Genomic DNA, 23739 nt, shown 5'->3' with positions numbered 1-23739 from the left:
GGCAAATAAAAAATTGATCAAATTATTCAACAAACGACACAGACTAACAAGCGACAAAAAAAATCTGAAAAAGATGAGTAGATATCTAATTCCCTGAAATGGCATGGCAAATAAAATCCACTGTAAAATTAATATTTTACTTTTTGCTCTACACATTATTTTTAAAACCTTTTAAATATTTTCAGGTTGTAATACCCTAATTGTTTAAAAGGTTCAAAATTATCACAATAAATTTATGCGATGTGATAAATGAAGTGTCAATCCATTTATTGGATGATTGCAATTGAACGTGTGAAAAGCAAACATAAAATCAAAACAAAACCCGATTGGACTTCTTTTATTGTTAATTATTGTAAATATTAGTTTTTTAATTCTATTTTAAGTAAAGTATTATACTACTTAAAATTCTTAATTAAAGTCTGTAAGTTGAATATAATTAATGTGCAATTTTGCTAAACGTGATGGCTGTCTGCGTTAAAGTGAAATCACGGAGTCTCAATTCGAAAAGCGGTACGAAACATGCAGTACATGTATGGTGAATCACTTGATAAAATTACAATCAATTAAATCACAGATATCTCCATCTACGATTATGCCCATTCGAAGAAAAGCACAACCCGTGTGTCCAAAGCCAACAAGTTATCAGTTGACGTAACAGAGGAGGAGCATGATTCTGAATTAGGTGAAGATCAAATTGGTCTGGGTTTACAAAACGTAGTCTCCAATACGCCACAGGAGAACAGTTATTCTGATTATGTTATCGACATTTGGTATCTTATATCGGAATACATCCTACCGGAAGATGTTTGCAGTTTTGCGCTCATATGTCGTAAAACGGCTGAAGTTGTGCAGTCTGCTAAATTTTGGCACCATCTTTATCAGAAGTACTGTAAGCAGTGTGATGAAGATTTGCCCCGACGCTTGCAACCGGTAAATATGGGTATTCTACGCGGGCTGCGGACATGCACAATACGATCTTTGTTCTACATGTATCCACCGTTTGTACGTCGCCTTTCGATTGCGCCTTTCACGGATCCACATCGAATTGCCGGACGGCAACTGGTATTCTCGTGGTATCGCAAAAATAAAACAGGGTGGAATTATTACTTCAAGCTAAAAGCACGTCTGATCCCTGGAAGCCGATCAGCCCAGTCTGTCGCACTGCAAGGACAAAGAACTTCGTTGGACTATTTAAAAGATATCTACATGAATCCGGAGGAAGGATGTCAGATCTTGATTGTTACAACGGAAACTTTACATATCATTCCACAATACCAGGAACCACTGTTCATTCGCTCCCTAACGCAAACTCTAGCTGAAGGTATGCGGAATTATATGGTTCGCTTGCAAATGGCCAACTACTGTAAGCGAGTTGTGGCCGAAATTATCCTGGTACCGGTTCGACAAGTACGGGTACTGGACTGGTGGACTCCTGACTATTACCGAGAGGACCCGAACATGGAAAAACAAGATCAACCGTTGGTGGAGGAAGTGGACGCTTGGTACTGGGACGATTAAACAACAATGCTGAATGATTGAGGATGCTGTTAACTGTAAATAGTTAGCTATTTTATTTTCAATTCATAATAAATTTTTGTAATGAATTATAGCGTACAAGAATGTTTTTTTGCGTTCTGGTGTTCATATAGACCTTGATTTAGTTGTCATAAAACCCTATTAGTAAGAACGTTTTGTTATGTATAAACTCCACAATTTCAATTTGAATGCAAAATTTCATCGTCATCTCAAAATCAATTGTGATTCAGCACATCCAACCATCAGTCCAACATTTTTATAAACTTTTTATTATTCAAATATTCATTGTTAACAAATACTGTGCATACCATTGCTCTAGTTGATGTGTTGATCCGTAAATACAGTATCAGTCGACAATTTGCATATCCATCTCGTTTGTTATAAACGTCGTTACGGTATTGAGTACTGCCTTCTGGACCTCCTTATTACCCATAAGAAGCGACAGTAGCACGCCCATATCGGTAGGATGGAAGTCTCGCACAGCATATACTACGCGATCCTTGAGTTGCTCTCGGTCACGTTCACTCATTTCGTGCAAAATAATTTCGCTAACAGGACGGAATTGCCCTCTACTCATAATAGCAGCACTGACAGCACCAATCGTTCCTCCCAATGCCAGACCTTTGGAACCGCCCAGGAGGCCACCAATAAAACAGGAAGCGGCACAGATGGCAGCACCTTTAGCACTACTTTTTACAGTGACCCGTACGTTTTCGTTATCCATCAGAGCTCCTACTGCCTCCATCAGTTCCATGGTGTCGATGGGCATCTTGTGGATATTTTTTTTAATAGTGAAAGTCCTTCAAAGACAACTATTGATAATCATTTCTGAATTCTTTTGCTAGGATGATGCAAGCAAACAGGCCCGGATTTGAGGGGGGGGCAAATGCCCCGGGCCTCCCGATTCAAGGGGGCCCCCCTAGTCCTGGGCCGACCTTTTTTTTTGCTCGTCACCTCCCAGAACGTTACCTCTAAATGTTTTAAGAAAAGAGGGCCTCACAAATAAATTTGCCCCGGGCCCCCCACCGTCTAAATCCGGCCCTGCAAGCAAACTGCGAACTGATGAACACAACACATGAAATGCTTTCTTGGAACGCTTAAATATACTATATATATTATCGCACGCCAATCAACTAATTCGGATTTGAAGCCACCGATGGAAAAAAAATCGCTTCTAGCGACTAATGACGACGTATAAACCAAGCCTACGATCAGAGTTGCCAATAAAATTTTCGATTTAACTGGAATAAGGCTGAAGAAAAAACTGGATCCCAAATAAATTTAGAAAAAAGGAAAAAAGATTGAAAGGAGCTTTTCTGTTACGGGGATTGAATCCAGTGTCAGTTTTGGATACAGCAACTAAAGAGATAACTCTTCGCAAAAAATTACTCATTTTAATCAGAACTGTCTTGTTTTGTTACATTTTGTTAAAATTACGGACTGACAAATTTCCTCTAACAGCAACAGAATTTAAAATTACGCAATCAATCCATCTCAAAATTAAGATATAGAGCTTTTCCATTTACTTTTATATCTAACAAAAGTATTAACGCGACATTTCCTTCTGTTACATCGGTGAAGTTTAAATTTCAATTATTTCTGACTTCGCTGTCTTTTGGTATTTAAGTCCTCTAACATTTTTTTAACTGCTACGCAACAGAAAATAAATAGAAGATTTTTTTTATGGTCTGGTAAAATCTATTTGTTTGGTTTTATTTCAACCATGTTATGCCGTCTTTTATTTGACCGTGTTTCCTGCGAGAAGATGGTATACTGAAAATGCTGTTACAGGTTGTCGAAAAACTGGAAAAACCTGAAAACTCGAGGAATGTCAGGGAATTCATTTTTCGATCAGGGAAATCAGGGAACTGACAAATATTCAGGAAAAATCTACTGTTGCAGCGTTGTTAAACTCGCTCGCAAAAAGCATGCGATACTCCAAGTGGCGTTCTCGCCGCTACCGAAATCTCACACTAGAGATACTCCTGTCGTACTGTTTCTCATTCTCTTTTCCTTTTTTCATTTCACACTACCGAGCGTTGATGCTTGCGAGTTTTCTCATAGGCTACAAAACGGTGAGTTCTACGTCTTCTCTATATCCTAGAAAGCCTATAGAAAAGAGAGACGCCATGACACTCACTTCCAGTTTTTCAGATATTTGCCAGTTTTATCCAGTTTTTTATTCACTCAAGCTCCGATTGGTTTTCGGAAATATATTTAAAACGGAAATTTTGTAGATTGATAAATTGTTATGACAATTTTTAACACAGGGTGGCGAAAAAATTTTAAAATAAAATTCCCTGATTTTCCCTGAAATTTAACATCAATTTCCCTGATATTTTTCAGCATTCGGCACAAAAAAGTACAACGTAGATCAACGCAAATCCGAAATCACAGTGAATAAAGTATTCAATCGGATATCAAACTCAACAGCAGCGTTGCTAAACGAGCGAGAAGCAAAACATATCCACGCCTTTCTGCTCGAGACTGAGATGTGTGCTACGCTTCTCCAGTCGTTCGCACACACACTTTCGAGAAACTCTTTATTATCCGTGCATTTGCCAGAGCAGCAGCCAGCATACAGCCGCTCGCAAATTCTCTTTTGCTTTTTTACTCACGCCAAATACGCGAGTACTCGAATAAGAGTACTTGACTAGGAGTGCTTGAAAAAATGTGCCCGAAAACAAAAATGCTTCGTTCACCGACTCACGCATGCGGCTTGTCCATCGCTAAACTGATGCCAAGCAGTTTTGCATCGTGCACCGACGAGCGAAAGTGGGGTGATAAATCTTTATAGAATCGCATGCTTGAACGTGTATGATATTCGACCACCTACTCGCAGTGATGCCACAATTTCAACTGTATTTCGAATCTCAGAAAATCACCTTGGTGGTATTTCAATCTGTATAAATATCTGCATATGTACTGGACATATCCCTTAAAATAAAAAACACAATTATGCACACGTTTATGCGTAACATATAAATATAATGAAACCTCCAATACGCTCAATAGCATTTGAGTTCTTTTTCGATTTTCAACTATATCGAAAAGTTTGTTTCGCGATCCACGAAAATCAAAAAAAAAAAAATCTGTATAGTTCTGTACTATTTCCAGAAAATCTGTAATCTGTATATACAGATATCTGTATAAAAAATACGCAAAAATCTGTATAAGTACTGAAAAATCTGTATATGTGGCATCCCTGCCTACCCATCGAAATATTTTTTTCGCCACTCCGCTTTGTCGTACCTTGTCACTCCGTATCGTCATAATGCGTCTTGACGGTTGTGCTCGCGAGAAAGGGAGGTACACGCGAGTGGGAAAGTACGCGAGCGAGAGTGCGTGTCGGCCTATGAGAAAACTCGCAAGCATCAACGCTCGGTAGTGTGAAATGAAAAAAGGAAAAGAGAATGAGAAACAGTACGACAGGAGTATCTCTAGTGTGAGATTTCGGTAGCGGCGAGAACGCCACTTGGAGTATCGCATGCTTTTTGCGAGCGAGTTTAACAACGCTGGTCACTCGCCCAAACCTTGATAACAACTACCGAAAAACGTGTGATTGAGCTCTTGCTATATTGAGTTATTGAACCAAACGTTTTTTTTTTTCAAATACATGAAGTTATATGCTGGGCTGGAACTAACCTAGCATGAGTTTTATCGATTAAATGTCAAACAATTTTCAAATTTAAAATTTTCGGTTGAATCGTTCTGGGCTCCAATTTCAGATAGTTTCGTAAAGTTTGCTTTTTGCTTAGATAGGAAAATTTTACCAATTCGCTCAATTAAATGATTGTCTTGGTAGTGCAGTAAACAAAGGGTTGATTCGAATATGTATGAAATGACAGCGATTAAATAAAAGATACCCATTCTTTTAGTATATATTATTATTTATAACGTTTTAACGTCTCAGCATTCAGAAATGCACTGTTAGATAAAATTGCAGCAAATACTAGAGTTGCAATTCTCTCTATTATTTGTTTTAATGGAATATAAGAATACCGTAGTCCAACGTCATGCGGTCGTGTCTTGAATACCACCATCCTTCTTTTTGTGGTTTTTCTGGTATCTATCCGCATTCTCTAGAGCAGCATGAATCAAAAGACTTCACAAACAAATACATACAGGCAATGCAGAAATTCTGAGCTTTGGCAAACAAATGAATTAAACAACTTATATCTTCAAGATTTGTATTCACTGGCCCAATGGGCTGTGAAGCTCCCGTCTTATTTGTATAAATTATTGACACACTTCCATATTAATTTAAGAGGAAATTGATGACATAAAAAAGTTAGATATGTCAGCGAAAATAAGATAGTGAAGTCTACCGCTGAATTTTTCTAACTAATAAATAATATTGTAATTTTTTTTTCACTTGTACTCTAACTTGTGTCGACGGAAAGCATGAGTTAGTTTCCGCTTGCAAATATTCGATCTGAACAGTGTAACCAGAAAACTTATATTTGTTTTTAAAATACAGTCAAGTTTCGCTCGTTGGGCTATGTTTAGTTGGGCTACGTTTTAGTTGGGCTCCCGCTCGTTGGGTTATGGCCCAACTAAATCGAAGCCAAACATCATTTCTGATAACGTTGAATTTCGTTTGAGGGGTTTGTGGATGCATTTCAACGCAGAAATAGAGAAGTAGAATTAATTGAAATAAAAACAAATGAAGCTGAGTATAAATGTGAACAAACAATATTTAAATCAATTGTCAGAGAAACAATATAAGTTTTGTGGCTTAATAATGCAACGTAGAGCTATGCCTATTTTTGAAAGTATTTGAGAACACGTTATTATTGAGCACTCCTTTTTGGCTTTAAATGTGTGGCTCAAGTAAAACAAACACAACATTCTCTCTATCTATTTCTCCATCTAGAGCCTGTAGTACACTCTTTGTCTAATGGTCAAATTTTTGACCTTCTGACATAATGGTCAAATTTATTTGACATCATGGTTGTTGTTTGCCCGTGTTTGCCTCATGTTAAAATTGGAGAGTGACAAATAATTATCTTCGACCAAATTTTTATCTGTCAAAAAGTGCCAAATATTAGACGTTTGGTCAAAGAGTGTTATACAGGCTTAAGTTTTGCTAGTGCAAATAGACTTGTGCGATATTTATACTGACAGTGGCAGCTTTTCAGTGGTTCCAGCTCGTATCAACTAGCTGGCATCTCTATCCGATTTGCTTTGCTTTATCGCAGCCAGAGCCGGATTTATAAGGGGGCCCAGGGGGCCCGGGCCCCCACATTTTTAGGGCCCCCACAAATCGACAAAAAGATTTTTTCTTTTTAAAAAAGAGATTTAATCAAAAGTTCGATTTACAGTAAGAAAATTCGAACAGACCATTACAATCTGACACTTTCCTTAAGTGTTATTTTTTCGCGAGCGCCAATATCGCAACTACATCCATAAGAGTTCACCTTGGATTCTCTTGGAATGACACACATTAACACACCATTTGAATCGAACCAGCGCGCATTAAACGCCTAGAGTTAAAGTTTGGCCGACTGTCATTAAAAGCGCCAATCGAAGTGTCAAAACTCGTTCCAATCGAACATCAGCAATGTTAAAACTATGATGAAAAAACTGTTGACTGTTTGATTGGAACTTTTCAATGACAGTCGGCCAAACTTTAACTCTAGGGCTTTAGCGCGCATGGGTGGTAAAGCAGATAAAGAAAATAACCCACAAGTTTTTTAATGCATTGCTTTTGCTCACTGGTCCGAATCAGGGATACCAGATGTGCTTTGCAAAATGCAGATTTTCTGAGCTCGTGTGCAAATTTAATTGACCTGCAGATATGTGTAGTTTTTTCCTAGTTTCCATTATTGTCAGAGTCGTCTTATATTTGTGCAGTCTTTCTCAAATTGTGTGCAAATTTTTGCCTGTGGATCGCATTTTTTTCAAATTGCGGTAGTTTTTTTTTCAGGTATCAAGAAAAAAGTTTGAAGATGAAACATATTAAAAATAGGTTGCGTGCGACTGTGAAGAATGAAAGGCAGTCAAACTTAGCATTATTAAGTTTCGAGTACGAGTATACTGAAGAAGTTATGTTGATTATTTAATTAATAAGTTTTCTGCAAAAAAACTCGTAAAGCATAGTTTCCAAGCGAAGTGAAAAATTTGACAAGTAAAAAGCTTAAATTTTCGCTTGCGAAATCTGTCGTGAAAACCCGTTTGTGGAACACGCAGGTATTTCACCAGTCTGCAATTTACAGTTTAAGTGAAGCGAAATTCACGAGTTTACACTCCGAGCGAAGAGAAAATTGGCTGCAACTGACAGAATATAAACGCACGCAAGTTTTTGCTTGCTGCTGCTTTTTTCACTAGCGTTTGCATGCGTGAAAAAAGTGAACACAAGAAAAGATGAGATCCACAACCTTTCGCGATCGCACAACGATTTCGCTTGATCGAATTTGTCTACAGTTCCTAGCGAAGTGAAATTTTTGCAGGTTGCATTTTTCACGAGCGTAAAAAAATGATCATTTTGTATGAGATTTTCACTTCGCTTGGAACTCTAAATAGGACTTAAGAAAAAATTCTAACAAATTTTTGGTAATTTTTTCAATAGCAAATAAATGCTTTTAACTCGTACGATAAAAAACAGTTTTGTTTAATTTTGGGGCCCCCACTATAACTGGGCCCCGGGCCCCCACAATCGTAAATCCGGCCCTGATCGCAGCCAACGTCGCAGCGGTTCTACGATGTGTGGGCTCCACTGATACTGACAGACAGCATAACATAGCGTATGAAAAGTGGCGGTGATCTCGTGTACACATTGAGATGTTAGCCCTTGTAACATGGCGCGATGTCAGCTAGCTGGTCCGTATGCATAAAAGTATATCGATACAAAAATCGCGGTTTTCAGTATCGATACGGTCGAGTATCGGACGCTTGTGTATCGATCCAAAAAATCGAAATATCGTCTCAAAAGTATCGATATTTCCGATACCGATACAATATCGCCCATTGCTAGCAAGAAGTGTTTGAAAAGTAGTGTTCTTAGATTTTTAAAGGCACAAATCTTATTAATAGTCGCAGTGAATTAATACTTCACACGAACTCAAAACCCGAAGTGATCATATTTAGTTAGTCATTTTGGTTGAATTGCGTTCTGACCGGTGAATAACAAATTGTAGTGCCAAAAATATCAATACGAACAAAGAAATTTGCGTTTCAGGTACCTATATAATTAGAGTTTTAAAAAATGAATTTTGATATAAGAGTGTTTTTGTGTATGTGTATATACTTTTAATTAACAGGAGAAATTATGCTCTATTGCTAAATATCTAGCAACTTTGTCGGGAAAAAACCAAAGCGGAGTATGAATCACTGGATCTAACAGATTAATTAGCATCCATGATATCAAACATAAGCATGAGTCACTGGTAGCAATTTCAATAGCAGCAGCAATAGAACCATAGAAACGCTTTGATTAGAAACCTTTCAGTCGTTTCTCAAATTATGCTGATAGTGCATTATTATTGCGATATCAAATTGAGTAACACAGAAGCATGTTATGAAATAAATACACACTGCTGATCTAGCTCGAGTGTTGTATAAACCTATAAAGCCTTAACTTCAATAGTGCGCTGTTTGGGTGTAAATATCCTATTTAAAATTCGTTTTTGGCTCACACCGAAAATGCTTTTATTGGATCTACTATCGTTTTATGGAATAAATTGTTTGCATGATTTTTTTTTAGGCTTATGAATTGAGAGAAATGTGACGTCGCGAGAAATAAACAGACATTGTCTTCACACAATTATAGAACAATTAAGTGTAACTCATCTGAGGTCTGCTCGGTTGGTGTCCAAAATGATTAAATTTGCGGACAGAACGTAACCCAGTTCTGAAACGGCGTAACAGCAGCATATTTTTTTGACATACAGATTGTTTTAAATTATCCAGCTTATGCAAATTCAGGTACCAACACTCCTCTGTTGAAGCTCGACCGTTCTGTTTGTTGCATACAGACTTTGCAGCCAGTTTTTAGTATACAGGACAATTGCGGGGCTAGCTTTTCAATCATACACTAATAGTCTCTCTCGAGCAGAGACCATAAAACGACGCATCGATCTCGAGAACAGCTGAAAATTCCAAGTAGGGCATCGATCTTAAAAACACTTTCCTTTCTAGATCTGCCAAAATGTCCCTCTACCCATCGCTCGAAGACATGCAAGCGGACAAACTGCTGCAGTCCCAGAATGCTGCTATCGCGAACGCTGCGGAAGCTCAACGTCAGCGCCACCAAGCGTCTGGATACCAGGATGCCCCATCACCATATTCGATGAATCCTTATCCGCAACTGAATGCTTTGGAACCGGCCTTTCCGGTTACCGTAAATGAAAAAGAAGCTGCCAAGAAGACTGACGAGTTCTTCTACCCTGATCTGGCGGATTACATGGGATTGGAGTTGAGTCGTGAAATGATTGCCGCCAATATGCCGGAATATTTGAACCGTGACTGGCGCGTCACACGCTACCAAGCTGAAGTATCTCCCGTAGCTAGCGTTAACAATGCACAAATGGTCGCACCGATCTCGGCGGGCTCAGTAGGATTACAACGTGGTCAAGTGACCAATGGAATTCGTGAGGTGAGTGAGCTTTCTTTTAGATCGGTTGTGCGTATGAGAATACAGATTATTTTTAATATTTCAGTTGATTCTCTGCAAGGATGCAAACAAAAAGGTTGGACTTCGCGCACAGGCTATCAACAAGGGAGTATTTGTGGCCCTAGTAGTTAAGAACAGTCCGGCAGCTTTGGCAGGTCTTAGGTTTGGAGATCAAATTCTGCAAATCAATGGAACTGTTGTGGCTGGCTTCTCGGACGATGACGTACACAAGCTGCTGAAAAAAAGTGCAAGCAACAATATTTCGCTGGTGGTGCGAGATCGACCCTTCGAAAGGGCTATTACTCTTCACAAAGACAGCGCTGGCAATGTTGGTTTTCAGTTCAATAATGGTGCAATTACTGCGATAGTGAAGGATTCTTCTGCTGCACGAAACGGACTTTTAATTGACCATCAAATTCTGGAAATAAATGGCCAGAACGTGATAGAATTGAAGGACAAAGAAATAAGTCAGCTGATTAGCACAGGCGGACAGATCATAACGATAACCATTATACCTACTATCATATACAATATTATGATGAAAAAGCTTCCGACCTCGTTCATCAAAGGAAAAATGGATCATTCAGTACCAGACTTTTAAGCTCCACGTACATGTATTTGAGCAAATAAAATAAATTCCACTAATGTTTTTTCCACTTTAGTAATACAAGCATATTATTCAATAACTATTATACCATGTTATACATTTTAGTGGACATATTCAACTTTTAATACCAGAATGCAATGCAGGTTAACAACTTTTGCACTTTATGTGAAGGTGTAGTGTTATTGTTAAGATATTCTCGAATATCTGTAACTTCAGCCATTTTTATATTATACTACCCGTAGTAATTTCTACAGACGCTTATATGGCTAGGAATAAATTCCGCGCCTCTTTATGAAGATAGTTTTACAAATAAAGTGAACTGTATCACTACCACCTCAAAGTAGTGCTAGTGAAAGCCGAAAATTTGACTTTTATTTTGATGAGAATAGCATGGAAGACTATCACCTTTTGTGCGCTTTGGTTGTGAATAAGCTGGTCAGAGTTTTTAAAACTAAGGCGCTTCACTATAAATAATTACATCTTTTTATCGGATTCAATCGACCATTTGGATTTGCTAGTGTATTCTAGAATACAAAACTCTGCTTGAATTCAGAACAAATCAAAAGAAATTCGAAAATTTCAAAAACGTATTCAAATTAATAATCAGAATCGAGCAAAAATCTGTATGAATTCTGTATTTGCAATTTCCTGAATTTCCTATGTTGGACATCAGCATCGAAATTGTTTTTTTTTTATTTTGATCATCAATCTATCCCATAGTGTTATGAAATATTTCACGTGCTATGCCGGTTTGTTTTGAAACGTTTTATCGTAAAATTTTTCTTCTTCTGTCAACACATTCTGTAATCAGCTGCCGGCTGGAACATGTTCGGGCCTGATTAAACTTTAATATTGTGATCTTTCGTATCCGATGTTGTGTTTAAGTGATTGGAACGATTCGTGAAAGTTTTGTATGTGTTATTAAGAGCTAGGGAGAAAATATGTCCATTTAGTGGTAGTTATCTGAAGATAAAAGGTATGTATCGGAATTTGAGTTCTAAACTCCACCAGAACTTTGCATTTTTCAATTACTTGTAGCTATTTGAGAAGTGACAATTTCTTGACTTATAAGAGTCGTTTCACTGTTGAAAATATACTTTAGCTCGAAGTGCATATTCTAGATTAAATATTCATCTTTTGCATGTTTCGATCAGGATCATTTCAAAATTGCACAACCGAGCTCATATCATATTGCATAGTATAAATAAGCATTTTATATAGGATTGGTAACGTCAATAATTTAAAACTTTAACAAAATTGTACTAAAAAGGCAATGAAAACATGTTTCCTTCCAATTGCAAAAAATCTAAAACCTCGAATATCGTTAAACAAAACAAAATACTGTCAAAAAAGCTTTCGAATAACATTTCCAAACAATACAAGTGTTGGCGCGATTTTTGTAATGGGAAAATTCATTCATGAACTTGATAAACTATTGAGGTACACCATAAAAAATCAACACGGTAATGTGAAATAAAATTGCTATTGTTCGACTACTTGCGACTATAGTCTGGTGGAGTGGATTCGTATAGAAACTCCATTGACTTGCTCCCGTTTTGACAGTTAAAATTGGTTCCCGAATCCACTTCGCCAGACTAGTAAAACATTTAGTGACTATAGTCGTGACCAAGTCGTGATCTGGAAACAAATAATATTTTCATTTCCGCTATGGTCATTATTTTTTTTTATACACTTACGCTCTAGAACAAGGGTTACGTTCAGTCTGGTAACAGTTCGGTGTAGCAATGGGCGATATTGTATCGGTATCAGAAATATCGATACTTTTGATGCGATACTTCGATTTTTTGAATCGATCGTCCGATATTTGACCGTATCGATACTGAAAACCGCGATATTTGTATCGATATTCTTTTATGCATACGGACCAGCTAGCTGACATCGCGCCATGTTACAAGGGCTAACATCTCAATGTGCACACGAGATCACCGCCACTTTTCATACGCTATGTTATGCTGTCTGTCAGTGTCAGTGGAGCCCACGCATCGTAGAACTGCTGCGATGTTTGCTGCGATAAAGCAAAGCAAATCGGATAGAGATGCCAGCTAGTTGATACGAGCTGGAACCACTGAAAAGCTGCCACTGTCAGAATTAATATCGCACAAGTCTATTTGCACTAGCAAAACTTAGATGGAGAAATAGATAGAGAGAATGTTGTGAGCCAAACGAACTGTCAAAATCTGAGCCAAGCGCAGCATAGGGCCAAATTCAAAATTTGATTTACTTAAACCACACATTTAAAGCCAAAAAGGAGTGCTCAATAATAACGTGTTCTCAAATACTTTCAAAAATAGGCATAGCTCTACGTTGCATTATTAAGCCACAAAACTTATATTGTTTCTCTAACAATTGATTAAAATATTGTTTGTTTACATTTATACTCAGCTTCATTAGTTTTTATTTGAATTAATTCTTCTTTCTGCGTTAAAATGCATCCACAAACCCCTCAAACGAAATTCAACGTTATCAGAAATGATGTTTGGCTTCGATTTAGTTGGGCTATAACCACAGAACAGATATGCAACTTCGAACAAAACTCTGCAGCAAATCGGTGCCCAAGCTGTCGCATTCATTTTTTGCTGTTCCTTCCTACATTGATTTTACAGTGCATCGTTCGAACAGTTCGCTCCAATAGTTTGAACATGCACCAAAAATTTATTTTTTTTTGCTTCAATGACCAGACAAAAAAGTGATCTTGAATAGTTGAATCTACCAAAATCAAGTTAAGACAGAATCGCATTCAAGAGTTCTTTAAAGCGGAAATTCAGTAACAATACACAATCAAGGTCAATGGAATAAATTGAACTAAAAATCTTTCAACCATTCAAACATTGTTTAACAATTTTTTTTTGGATCGTACACCTCACGACTGTTGAAACTATTTTAACCAAACTAATTACTTGAATATTTTCGCTGGACTTGGAAACCGAATATCTCGATCAACGACAATATTTTTTTCTCGTACCGTTTTTATACCTAACATTGCTAGAAATGCATATCAGACGCACTGTACCAGCACTGCTTACGACATTAGGTACAATGTAAAAAAATGATTGTCGTTAGTCAAGATATTCAGTTTTCAACTTGGGCAACAATGATTCATTGAAAATATATCTACATAAAAGCCGTTGCACGTATGCGGGTGGTACTGTACGTTTATCATGAAAAGGCACCCTCGCTATACCAGTACCGGGGAGAACAAAGGATTCTCTCGACGAAAAAGCGGCGAGAGCTCATACAGTCCTTTTGTTGAATGAATGGAATATAAGCGTAATGAAATTTCGAATGTAAAATGCATTCTCTCCACCGCTAGATGTCGATACTTAAAATAAAGAGATTTTGCCTCGTTTTTGGTTCATCAGTTGAACAGATGTGCTATAACCCAACGAGCGGGAGCCCAACTTAAACGTAGCCCAACTAAACATAGCCCAACGAGCGAAATTTGACTGTATTTCAAAAACAAATATAAGTTTTCTGGTTACACTGTTCAGATCGAATATTGGCAAGCGGAAACTAAAGCCTGTGGTACACTCTTTGTCTAATGGTCAAATATTTGACCTTCTGACATAATGGACAAATTTATTTGACATCATGGTTGTTGTTTGCCCGTGTTTGCCCCATGTTAAAATCGGAGAGTGACAAATACAGTCGCCGTTCGATAACTGCAAGTCTTTTAACTGCAACGCTTTTTAACTGCAAGACCGATATCTGCAACAACTTTGCAGTTATCGGACCGCAATCCGTCAAATCTGAAGTCAAAGTCATATTTGACATTGAAGTGACAAATTTCGCGGGAGGACTCTAAATGCATTCGAAAATAAAAATTGTTGAATCTCTAGAAACATTTCAAAAGGACTTTTCATTTTTCTCGATTTTTTTCGATTCCGTTTACTTGTTGTCTCTTCATTCTAGATGGGAGATTATAGATCTCCACTATTAATCAATGAAGCCAAATCACCATGTTATGTGGTTCACTTTCCGTAATTATTATAAGAAAAAAAAAATTCCTTGTGCATTGTTTGGCTAGCTTTCACGTCACGGATCCTGCTGACATTGATGTTGCTTTTACTTGCGTTATGTCAGCGGTTCCGAGCTTTCTTTCAAAATTTCATTCATGAATTGAGTTCAGAATCGTCTCGTAAAATGGTCTTCTGTAGTGATGACCTTTATCTTCGCCTACATATTGGTTATGTAAAGTAGTTACTAAAACGCAATAAATTATGATGCGGAAATATGACTATCAAATTGATTAATCAAAAAGCTTACCTATTTTAGTTTTCTGCTATTTTTTGCTACTATGTACTTCATTAAAAAAATACATTTCGACATCATTGAAAACAAAAATGGTAGTGACGGACCTCCCTCTAAATTTTGGCATGTGTCAAGTGTTGCATTTATCGAACGGCATTCGATAACTGCAATGTAAACATGTTGCAGTTAGCGAACGACGACTGTAATTATCTTTGACCAAATTTTTATCTGTCAAAAAGAGACAAATACTTGACGCTCGGTCAAAGAGTGTACTACAGGCTTAACTCATGCTTTCCGTCGACACAAGTTAGAGTACAAGTGAAAAATAAAATTGCAATATTAATTAGTTAGAAAAATTCAGCGATAGACTTCACTATCTTATTTTCGCTAACATATCTAACTTTTTTATGTCATCAACTTCCTCATCAATTAATATGGAAGTGTGTCAATAATTTATACAAATAAGACGGGAGCTTCACAGCCCATTGGACCAGTGAATACAAATCTTGAAGATATAAGTTGTTTAATTCATTTGTTTGCCAAAGCTCAGAATTTCTGCATTACCTGTATGTATTTGTTTGTGAGGTCATTCATGCTGCTCTAGAGAATGCGGATAAATACCAGGACAACAACAAAAAGTCGGCACATAAAATTTTTATTGTTGGAAACCACCAAAATTTTGCTGATTTTTGATGTGCTGTGCCTCCAGAAATTTTTTCAGCAAAATGAAATTTGCTAATTATTCAGTAATGCTCAATTGCATAAAAGTGACAGGTCGTTTGCTGCATGTTCAGTAAAACAAAATACAACTTGCTGGTTGTCAGCTATGACAATTTGCTGTTCATTCAGCAAAGCATAAATCAATTTACTGGTTAACCAGTTAGTTCAAGGGAACCATGTTTCCGTCAGGCACCAGATTCCATCCGCCCATCGGATCATAGGCAAATTACTGTTGAACTAAAGATGTATGATTATCATTTCAACTTTTAAGTTCATCTGGCCCAACAAGGACTTAGCTATGGTCCCATATTCGCTATCAGGGGCTTAGCGATGATCCCGTACCAGCTGCACAGCGATTTGGCGCGTTTTACTAATGACAGCTTGACGTAAATTTTTTGCCATATCAATTCTTTTGCTGGATTCCAGCAAACATTCATTTACTGTTTTCTGTTCAGCAAATAGTTTTGCTGTTTTTTCGCGAATCACTGAATCGATTACTGGTTTTCAGTAAATGTAAATATCAAAAATTCAAAAAATGATCTCAGCTATTGTATCGATACTTCTGGTATCGATATTTTTTGACCGATATTTTGGGTATCTCGATATTTTTGATTTTTCGGATATCGATACTGAAGTATCGATACTCTCCGTCGTATCGCCCAATGCTAGTTCGGGGCTGAATGTATTTGACACTTCATGTTCAGATTCCAGAAATTCATTCACGGTGTATGTTGGTGTTGAACAACTTGCTCCGCATTCTCCATCAATAAAATAAACAGATTCAGAGACCTCGAGTTTCGAAATACATTTACTTTCGTGTGTGTATTTTTCTTGCTGCTTTAAAGACTTTGCAGCAATATTTGGCCCCTGTTTTAATACTTCGATTATTCCGTTTGTTTTCTCTGCTACCGACAAATCACAGCACTCGACTATTGCGCCTGATAATACAGAAACTTCTGTTGGGTTACTTTGAAAAACTTAAGAATTGATGGTTTCTAAAAGAAACATTTTTACCCCTCAGGTTGCAAATTGATGATAAAATCTTACGTTCTGCTGTCTCTAGGAATTTATTCTATCAAAAATATTTTTACAACACTAATCGATTCCAGTCGACTCAAGATAACTTTGAAATTGCTCGAAATCAAATTTTATCAGGTCGGAAAGTCCGCGATCGCAATCTGAGAACAAAAATGAAAAAATATGAATAAACAGGTTGCTGCCAAAAATTTTCACTATTCAACACATTATTCATAAAAGTTTTCTCGAATTTTGATAAAAAAAACGTTCCGAATACATTAAACATTACATCGATCAAACTCATCAAAAGTAAAGCGACAAAAAACCAAAGCAAACAGACGCCATGTTGGCAAATATGTTGGTTACACGATCCTTCCTGGTCGGTACTTCGTTGTAAAAACGGTGGGCTCGAAATGGAAACGGACCCGAAATTTTTAAATTTTAAAAGCCTAACATCAAAAATTTTAAAAGCCTAACATCAATGCTAAATCACTTCGATTTGAAATGTAGCCTGCTAAACCGAGTGAAGTGCAAAAAGCACTACAAATAACCATAAAAATTTTGATTATAACCGAAATCACCGACATATTTAGCCTATGTCAATTCATGCACATAAAAAAGTGTTTTGACAGCAGTTAGGTGGGCTCCAGGTCAAAACTATGGTAAGCTGGTGGAATAAAGGAATTAGCTATAAGGTAAAATATGAACGCTCCCTCTCACAGTCAGAATAGCGGGACAATACTGTAGCGAGCTGTTTTGATTCATCGCAACTGCTTTTGTTTGGTCAATGAATCGAACTGGAAATCCTATTTTATTTTTTGACATTGATCGCTTGCTGGTGTTATCAATGAGAGGTATATTTTTCTTTCGCCTTTTGCCTGCTAGTTTAACACGCGTAAATCACAGTTCTATTCAATTAAGACATGTTTCTGTTTTAAATCAGTAATAGGTGTTTTAAAGCCAGCGTATTAGGTATTCGTAAAAACGAGTTGAAAAGATAAAATGAGTTAAACACAGTTTTCCGGAAGATGGACTCCTTTTTTGGTTTTGACTCTAGTATGCCTGCTACCGATGAAGGCGATGATACTTCTCGGAGTACGAGGAATCACAGTGGACGAAATCACAATTCTGAAGACGAATATGATGCCTTGAATGATGAAACCTTTGGGGATCCAGATAAAGGGGATTGGGAAAATATACACGAAACATTAGTTCGACTGGAACAAGGTGATGAATTGTTGCATCATAATGAGATTGACATTGAAAGCAAGGTACAGTTCGACGACGATGAGTTGGAATTGCATTGGAGTAAGTTTGAATTTTACGATGATGAGGAGAGTATCAGCAGTGCAGCGGACCTGAGCTTAGATGACGATATAAGCACAAAGCTGCGGCTCGATCCAAGCATCTGGAGCAGCCCCGTGAAGAAATCAGCATCGATGCAACAGCAAAATAATTATGACCTGTCTAGTGTCATTCCAAGTGTTTCTTGCGAATTAGCAAGAACAAAATCGATTAAAGACGACGCATTTGAAGTACATTGTCAGCTGCCGCAATTACCGGTTAAAATGCTTTCGGTCGAAGATGTAGAAAGAAACATAATTCAACAGCAACAAAAACAACAATTAAAAGATCGCGAGAAACAAAAAAAATTTCAACAGAGAAACAAAGACATCAAGAAATCCATTAATGTTTTGCCATCGGTAAAGTTGCCTTTACAACCAGTGGTGCCTCCTGCACAGTTGCTTGCTGCCCGGAATCAATTGTTTCCTCCACCACCACTGATGAATCACCAATCCCGGCTGCCAATCGGTTATTTACCGTACAGTTTTCTACCTGCTCATTACACCACCCCAATAAACAATTTAGCATTGCATCCAGGCATTCCACCAATAGCAAATCAGTTGGGCTTTTTTCCCCATCAACGTTTTCCTCTCTCCATTCAGCCGCCGCCTATTCAACAGAATATGCAAAATAATCAATTCAACGAACGCCTGGTACAGGAGATAAAACAAAATCATCCTATGCTTTTGTTCAATCGCCATAACCATCTGCAAAACAACCACCAAAACTTTCATAAACAGCAGCAAAGATACAGAGGACCTGATTTTGATGAGTATGCCAACCTAATGTCGAATCGCGAAAAACAGTGGCTCGTGGGAATTCAATTAACGCAACTCAACTCGGAAACACCATATATTAACGATTATTACTTCACTGTGTACAAAGAGAGATTGGCTTCTTTGAAAGGAAACGTCGAGAGCAAAACATACAAGGATAACAAGTTGAATCATCCGTTCACGCAACCAAAAGGACACGCGCAGCTATTACTGATGTCATCGCTTGCGAGAAATTGTATCCGAGAACGCAGAAGCTCCGAGTCCAAGAATAATAATGAGCAAAAAGATCAGGGTAGAACATACACGCCATTGCAGTTCGAAAATTCTCTCGGTAAACTGCAGTGCGGTAGTGTGACTGCTCCTAGGAAGATAATAGATATGGACGTAGTCGGAAATGAATCCCCGGTTAATGCTAGCTTGGAGTTATCAATGCAGAGAAAGTCACGACATGTGCTGCTTCATATCGAAACGGTGTTCAAGCTGGTTTTGAAAATGGAAGACATGCGAAATCCTACGGCAATAGAAGCTGCATTATTGGCAAAGGACAAGCGCGAAAAAGAAATGCAACAAATGGAAACTGAATCGTCGCTCTCATCCCACCCAGATTCTGAAACTTTTGTTGAATTAATGGCTGCGCTGATTAATGCCATACCCCAGGACAGGATAACGCAAATGCTTGCTGTGCGAAAGGGAAAATCTTTGCTGCGACGTGTTTTTGTTCTACTAAGAGAACATTCTTGTCGATGGAATGTGTGGGCTCTTGTCTTTTCGTCAATACCTTTTCTCACCAAAAAAGACCGAGATGATTGTGAAGGAGTTCTCTTTGCGCTGTACACGGAATTCGAACGACATATACAGTACAGCAAACCATTGGAGCTTCTCTACCTAGCCGAAATTATAGCTACGGAAAAGATACTGCTGCATCTCACCGGTTGTAAATTTCTTCTCTCGTCGATTATAACTATTATATTTCAAATGGAAACGTTTTTTGCACGAAATTCAGCTGCAGGTCTCACGCCCAGTGAACAAGATAAGTGGATTCGACGACTGGAAATAATAACCGCTATGATAACAAAGTTGCTCGGATCAACAGCGGCAGCAATCGCTCCCCAGCATGTTATTAAAATTGATCCCAACAACAGCATCATTCTTACTATCCGAACGCACTTGGAACGGTTTCCACAGCGAGTAAATGGAGAGGATTTTCTTTCTTTCATCACATCTGACTCAACCGAGCGAGAGAATTAAATCCACTAGGCATAGACGCGAGAATCAGCTTCTTGTGAGTTTTTGTGTGCTCAAAGATAATTACTGCCACTATAGTAATGATGTGCAGATACATTGCACATTTGCCCCATCCTTGGCTCTGCTGCGACCCCACAGAAAAAAAGTTTTGTACCTTTTTAGACTTTAAGTTTGTTAGTTCATTGTTGCTTGCATTCTTAAAAAGAAGAGCCATTCTTACCGCAAACATAAAAAGTAATTTAATACGATATTAGGCAAACGAACGTGTACAAATAACATTCACTTCACATCGCATATTGTTGTCTGGTACAACTCACATTCAGAACGTTAAACATTTTGTTAAGAGTAAAAAAATACGGATTAAGTTTTTGTTTTTCGAATAAAGGGTCTCATTTGCATAGAACAGCAGAAATCATAATCTAATGTTACTATTTCTACGATTGAACTTATTCAGTAAGAAGTATCAATCTCGAACATAAAGTATTTATTGTTTTATATAGTAACATTTCTCATGAGCTTTATCTACCCTCAAGATGTGCTTTGTAAAACTGAATGGAGGCGTGCAAGCATAAGAAATTCACCAAATTTCCTGAAAACATTGAATTCCACCGGCTTTCATGCACGTTCTACTTGAAAAATATTCAACTTTTGAATGAAATCTAGTTTCTAAAATGGTTCACAACAAGTTGTGTATTTTCAAAGTAAGTTACGTTTTTTAAAATAACAAATGAAGATTTTCAGGAAAATTAGTAATTTAAAAACATATACATGTATGCGTCAGAAAAAAACGCGGTTTAATTTATGAAATACAGATCAAATCAGTATTATCGAGCGTTTGTGTTTGTAGGTAATAAATTATCGTTGATTTCTTAGTGCGTTATACTTTGTGTTTTTATATATGTTATATTCTTACTGCTTAGTTATCTAGCACGGATTTGGAATTAAATTTTGAAAATCTGCAAACATGCTTTGCTCGAATATTACGGTTTTAAAACAACATTAAGGGCATTCAATGGATATCATGGTACATGCAATGTTTTGAATCACTCATAATATTCGCCGTTCATGCGTAATATTAACTTGTAAATTTCTATAAACAATGTTACACATCATTCTTTAAAACTTGAAACACTCAGAACCATTTCTTCATTCCTCTACTGCATTCAACCCTGAAACTGCTATTCCGGGCTGATTGCGAAGTCACTAGTTTTTGCAATTACTCAAATTAATAAATTTAAGCCTTCGTAACAATTTATTACAAGATTTTACCGAGTGGAATAGCATATTTTATCCATTTTGATAAACTGTTTTTAACGAATAGCAACAGTAAGTGAGTAATTCAATGTGCGCAAAACATATAGTATCAATAGATATCTATATAATTACGGAAATTATAAATAGGGTAGGGAACATATTCTAAGCAGCTTTAGGGACCGCCTGTGTATTGAGATGAAGTACTCGAAATGTGTTGGGTGAAATTCAAACATAAATATATCAATCTCTATCTTTTTCTCTCTCAAAGTTGTTTTTAGATTGTATAACTAAGTTAGCAAACTTTAACAGTAATCAGTAAAAGTTACCAATTGAGGGAGACTATTCCAAACACCCCGAACCTATTTTAAGCAGTTTCCATCTGTTTTGCAGGTGATTTTTTCAGCACCCGGAGTGGCGTCTGAATGATTGCAATTTGGTTGATTTATTTCGATTGATGTTTGTTCACAGATTTCTTCGTGATTAACGGTATTTCTTATTTTCGTGAGACAGCTAGACAATCAAAATTTTCGTTTCCATCATTGGAATTGTCGATATTGATAAAAATTCAGCAGTTTGAGGCCTGTTTTTATCGACTGAATAAAATAGGCGCCACTGCTTAAGCCGTTCCTTACCCTACTTGTTCAAATAAAAAAGTTATTCTCATATTAGGGATGCCTACTTATAACGCTTTGTTGGGTTTCTGAGTTCTTTTAAGGAGCGTGATAAAGTCCATTTTTTTCTGGTAAAGTCAGAATGAAAAAAACCGAATTGGTCCATTTTTGAGTTAAGAATAATGATTTTAACGTGTTCAAGGTTCAAAATAAAATCAGTTGAATTATAGGGCCATATTACAGAAGCTTCGACGAGACTCGGTCTTTTTTTAAAATACTCAGTCGACTCGTTTTTTGTAATAACACCCATAGTTTGATGACTACTTCGATTTTTTTTTCTACTTTGATTTATGCATATTAGATTTCGGTAGAAAACACTTGAAGTGTACTAAGTACTGCGTTATACACCGTCATAGAATATTTATTAAAACAATGATACATTGTCCTCGAATTTTCACTATCTACCTTCTTTGTAGTAGTTGCGTGCTGTTATTCTAAAATGTTAAAAGTAATTATAATTCTAATAATGCCTACATATAATTAATCCATACCACTACTGCTTCGTCACTGATGTGCGACAAATGATAACGAATATGTAATCGTTTTTCCAGACATTCTTCACACCTGTAATAAATATCTGCTATTAGGAACACACTAGGTTGAAAATATATTTTGTTCTCCTACTGAAAATCAAATATAATATGTTCAATTAAAAAGAAATCCTTCGTAAAGAAGCTTACAATTAAGATCAAAGTAGTTTGTGACTTATTCATTAGAGTGCCATGGGAAATCGACGTATTTCGTTCAGCGGTAGAACTTAAAAGTTTCATCTTATCGAAAGAACTTCTAATCCAAAATTTGAACCCAGTCGGAATTCGGGAAGGGGCCAATTGCCTCAAAGCGGCCAAAATTTCACTTTTTTGACCGATAAAAAATTCGCGGGTGGTAAGAAATGATCGAAATCGGAAGTAGTTTAGATATTTAGGATAAAAGTAAAATTCTTGTATTGTTACAATTTCGTGTACCTGCTACTTCTACTTTTTGCATAGGTCAAAAAGTGAAGCTTTGAGAAGACGAAACTTTTGACCGCTTCTTTGGTACCCTACTGTCCATCGTCTTACCAGAAAAGATCTGTTCCCCAGGTTAGGGGCGGCTCAAACAGCGACTGATCCAGAGCGGACGGCTGTACTATGAAATGCGGTGTCTAGCCCGCTACACCCAAGACGGCAGCCCCGGCAAAAACAAAAACTTGGCATTTGGAATGTAGGGACTCTGCTCGAACCGGCACGCATGGGCATTTTGGCCAGAGAGCTACGGAAGGTGAAAGTGGAGGTAGCAGCCATACAAGAGGTGCGTTGGCCAAAAACCGGAGAGCGGTTGATCCGACCGCGGGCACTTTGAATTACAATGGCGGTGACAGTGGCGGAATGGAGCTTCGGTTTTGTGCTACTAGCAAACCAAATGAAACGTATCATTAGGTGGAGGCCTATTATTGACCGTCTATGCGTATTGAGGATCAAGGGCAGATTCTTCAATTATAGCCTTATCAACGTGTACGCGCCGACAAGCGATTAAACCGACGACGTAAAGGAGGAGTTCTATGAGCTCCTTGAGAAAATGTATGGAGAGTGCCGACAACATGACATGAAATCGTCATCGGAGAGATGAGTGCACAAGTCGGACGAGAGGAATTCTTTCGTCCCATTATTGGTGGGGAAAGCCTTCACTCGACCACCAACGACAACG

General features: G+C 37.5%; 5 protein-coding genes across 8 annotated transcripts in view; 4 read left to right on the top strand and 1 right to left on the bottom strand.

Moving 5' to 3' along the window:
- The first annotated feature begins 265 nt into the window (after positions 1-265).
- LOC129727402 (transmembrane protein 183-like) lies at positions 266-1620 on the top strand. The gene is made up of 2 exons (XM_055685224.1): positions 266-510; positions 575-1620. Exons 1-2 carry the CDS (start codon positions 462-464, stop codon positions 1516-1518), a joined length of 993 nt encoding a protein of 330 aa, XP_055541199.1. The 5' UTR covers positions 266-461; the 3' UTR covers positions 1519-1620.
- LOC129727403 (protein C19orf12 homolog) lies at positions 1536-2780 on the bottom strand. 4 transcript variants are annotated; one of them, XM_055685227.1, is made up of 2 exons: positions 2644-2780; positions 1536-2336 (listed from the first exon to the last, which is right to left on the bottom strand). In XM_055685227.1, the coding sequence occupies exon 2, from the start codon at positions 2303-2305 to the stop codon at positions 1883-1885; it is 423 nt and encodes a 140-aa protein (XP_055541202.1). In that variant the 5' UTR covers positions 2306-2336; positions 2644-2780; the 3' UTR covers positions 1536-1882. The 4 variants fall into 4 exon arrangements, with proteins under 4 accessions (XP_055541202.1, XP_055541201.1, XP_055541200.1 ...); XM_055685226.1 differs by having other exon boundaries at positions 1536-2348; positions 2506-2739; XM_055685225.1 differs by having other exon boundaries at positions 2506-2739.
- Positions 2781-8494: 5714 nt separating this feature from the next.
- LOC129731678 (syntenin-1-like) lies at positions 8495-11120 on the top strand. Its single transcript, XM_055691855.1, has 3 exons — positions 8495-8716; positions 9676-10132; positions 10197-11120. The coding sequence occupies exons 2-3, from the start codon at positions 9686-9688 to the stop codon at positions 10749-10751; spliced, it is 1002 nt and encodes a 333-aa protein (XP_055547830.1). The 5' UTR covers positions 8495-8716; positions 9676-9685; the 3' UTR covers positions 10752-11120.
- Positions 11121-11543: 423 nt separating this feature from the next.
- LOC129732589 (serine/threonine-protein kinase ATM) overlaps positions 11544-23739 on the top strand; it is a 37009-nt gene continuing 24813 nt past the window's right edge. Inside the window, exon 1 of the mRNA XM_055693582.1 lies at positions 11544-11733. The gene's annotated coding sequence lies outside the window, so the exon portion shown is untranslated. The remainder of the gene's footprint in view (positions 11734-23739) is intronic.
- Positions 17592-22673, top strand: LOC129732590 (protein PAT1 homolog 1-like). The gene has a single exon (XM_055693583.1). It carries the CDS (start codon positions 17792-17794, stop codon positions 20129-20131), a length of 2340 nt encoding a protein of 779 aa, XP_055549558.1. The 5' UTR covers positions 17592-17791; the 3' UTR covers positions 20132-22673.

This window comes from Wyeomyia smithii, chromosome 3 (assembly GCF_029784165.1).
Source record: "Wyeomyia smithii strain HCP4-BCI-WySm-NY-G18 chromosome 3, ASM2978416v1, whole genome shotgun sequence".
Taxonomy (NCBI): Eukaryota; Metazoa; Arthropoda; class Insecta; order Diptera; family Culicidae; genus Wyeomyia; species Wyeomyia smithii.
Note: the sequence above shows the minus strand (reverse complement) of the source record. Positions and strands in the feature narration are given on the sequence as shown.

Excerpts from the sequence above, each read along its gene's own strand:
- LOC129727402 (XM_055685224.1), top strand. The coding sequence starts at position 462 with ATGGCTGTCTGCGTTAAAGTGAAATCACGGAGTCTCAATTCGAAAAGC. Across the intron at positions 511-574 it reads GAGTCTCAATTCGAAAAGCG|ATATCTCCATCTACGATTAT; the intron begins GTACGAAACATG and ends ATTAAATCACAG.
- LOC129727403 (XM_055685227.1), bottom strand. The coding sequence starts at position 2,305 with ATGCCCATCGACACCATGGAACTGATGGAGGCAGTAGGAGCTCTGATG.
- LOC129731678 (XM_055691855.1), top strand. The coding sequence starts at position 9,686 with ATGTCCCTCTACCCATCGCTCGAAGACATGCAAGCGGACAAACTGCTG. Across the intron at positions 10,133-10,196 it reads TGACCAATGGAATTCGTGAG|TTGATTCTCTGCAAGGATGC; the intron begins GTGAGTGAGCTT and ends TTAATATTTCAG.
- LOC129732590 (XM_055693583.1), top strand. The coding sequence starts at position 17,792 with ATGGACTCCTTTTTTGGTTTTGACTCTAGTATGCCTGCTACCGATGAA.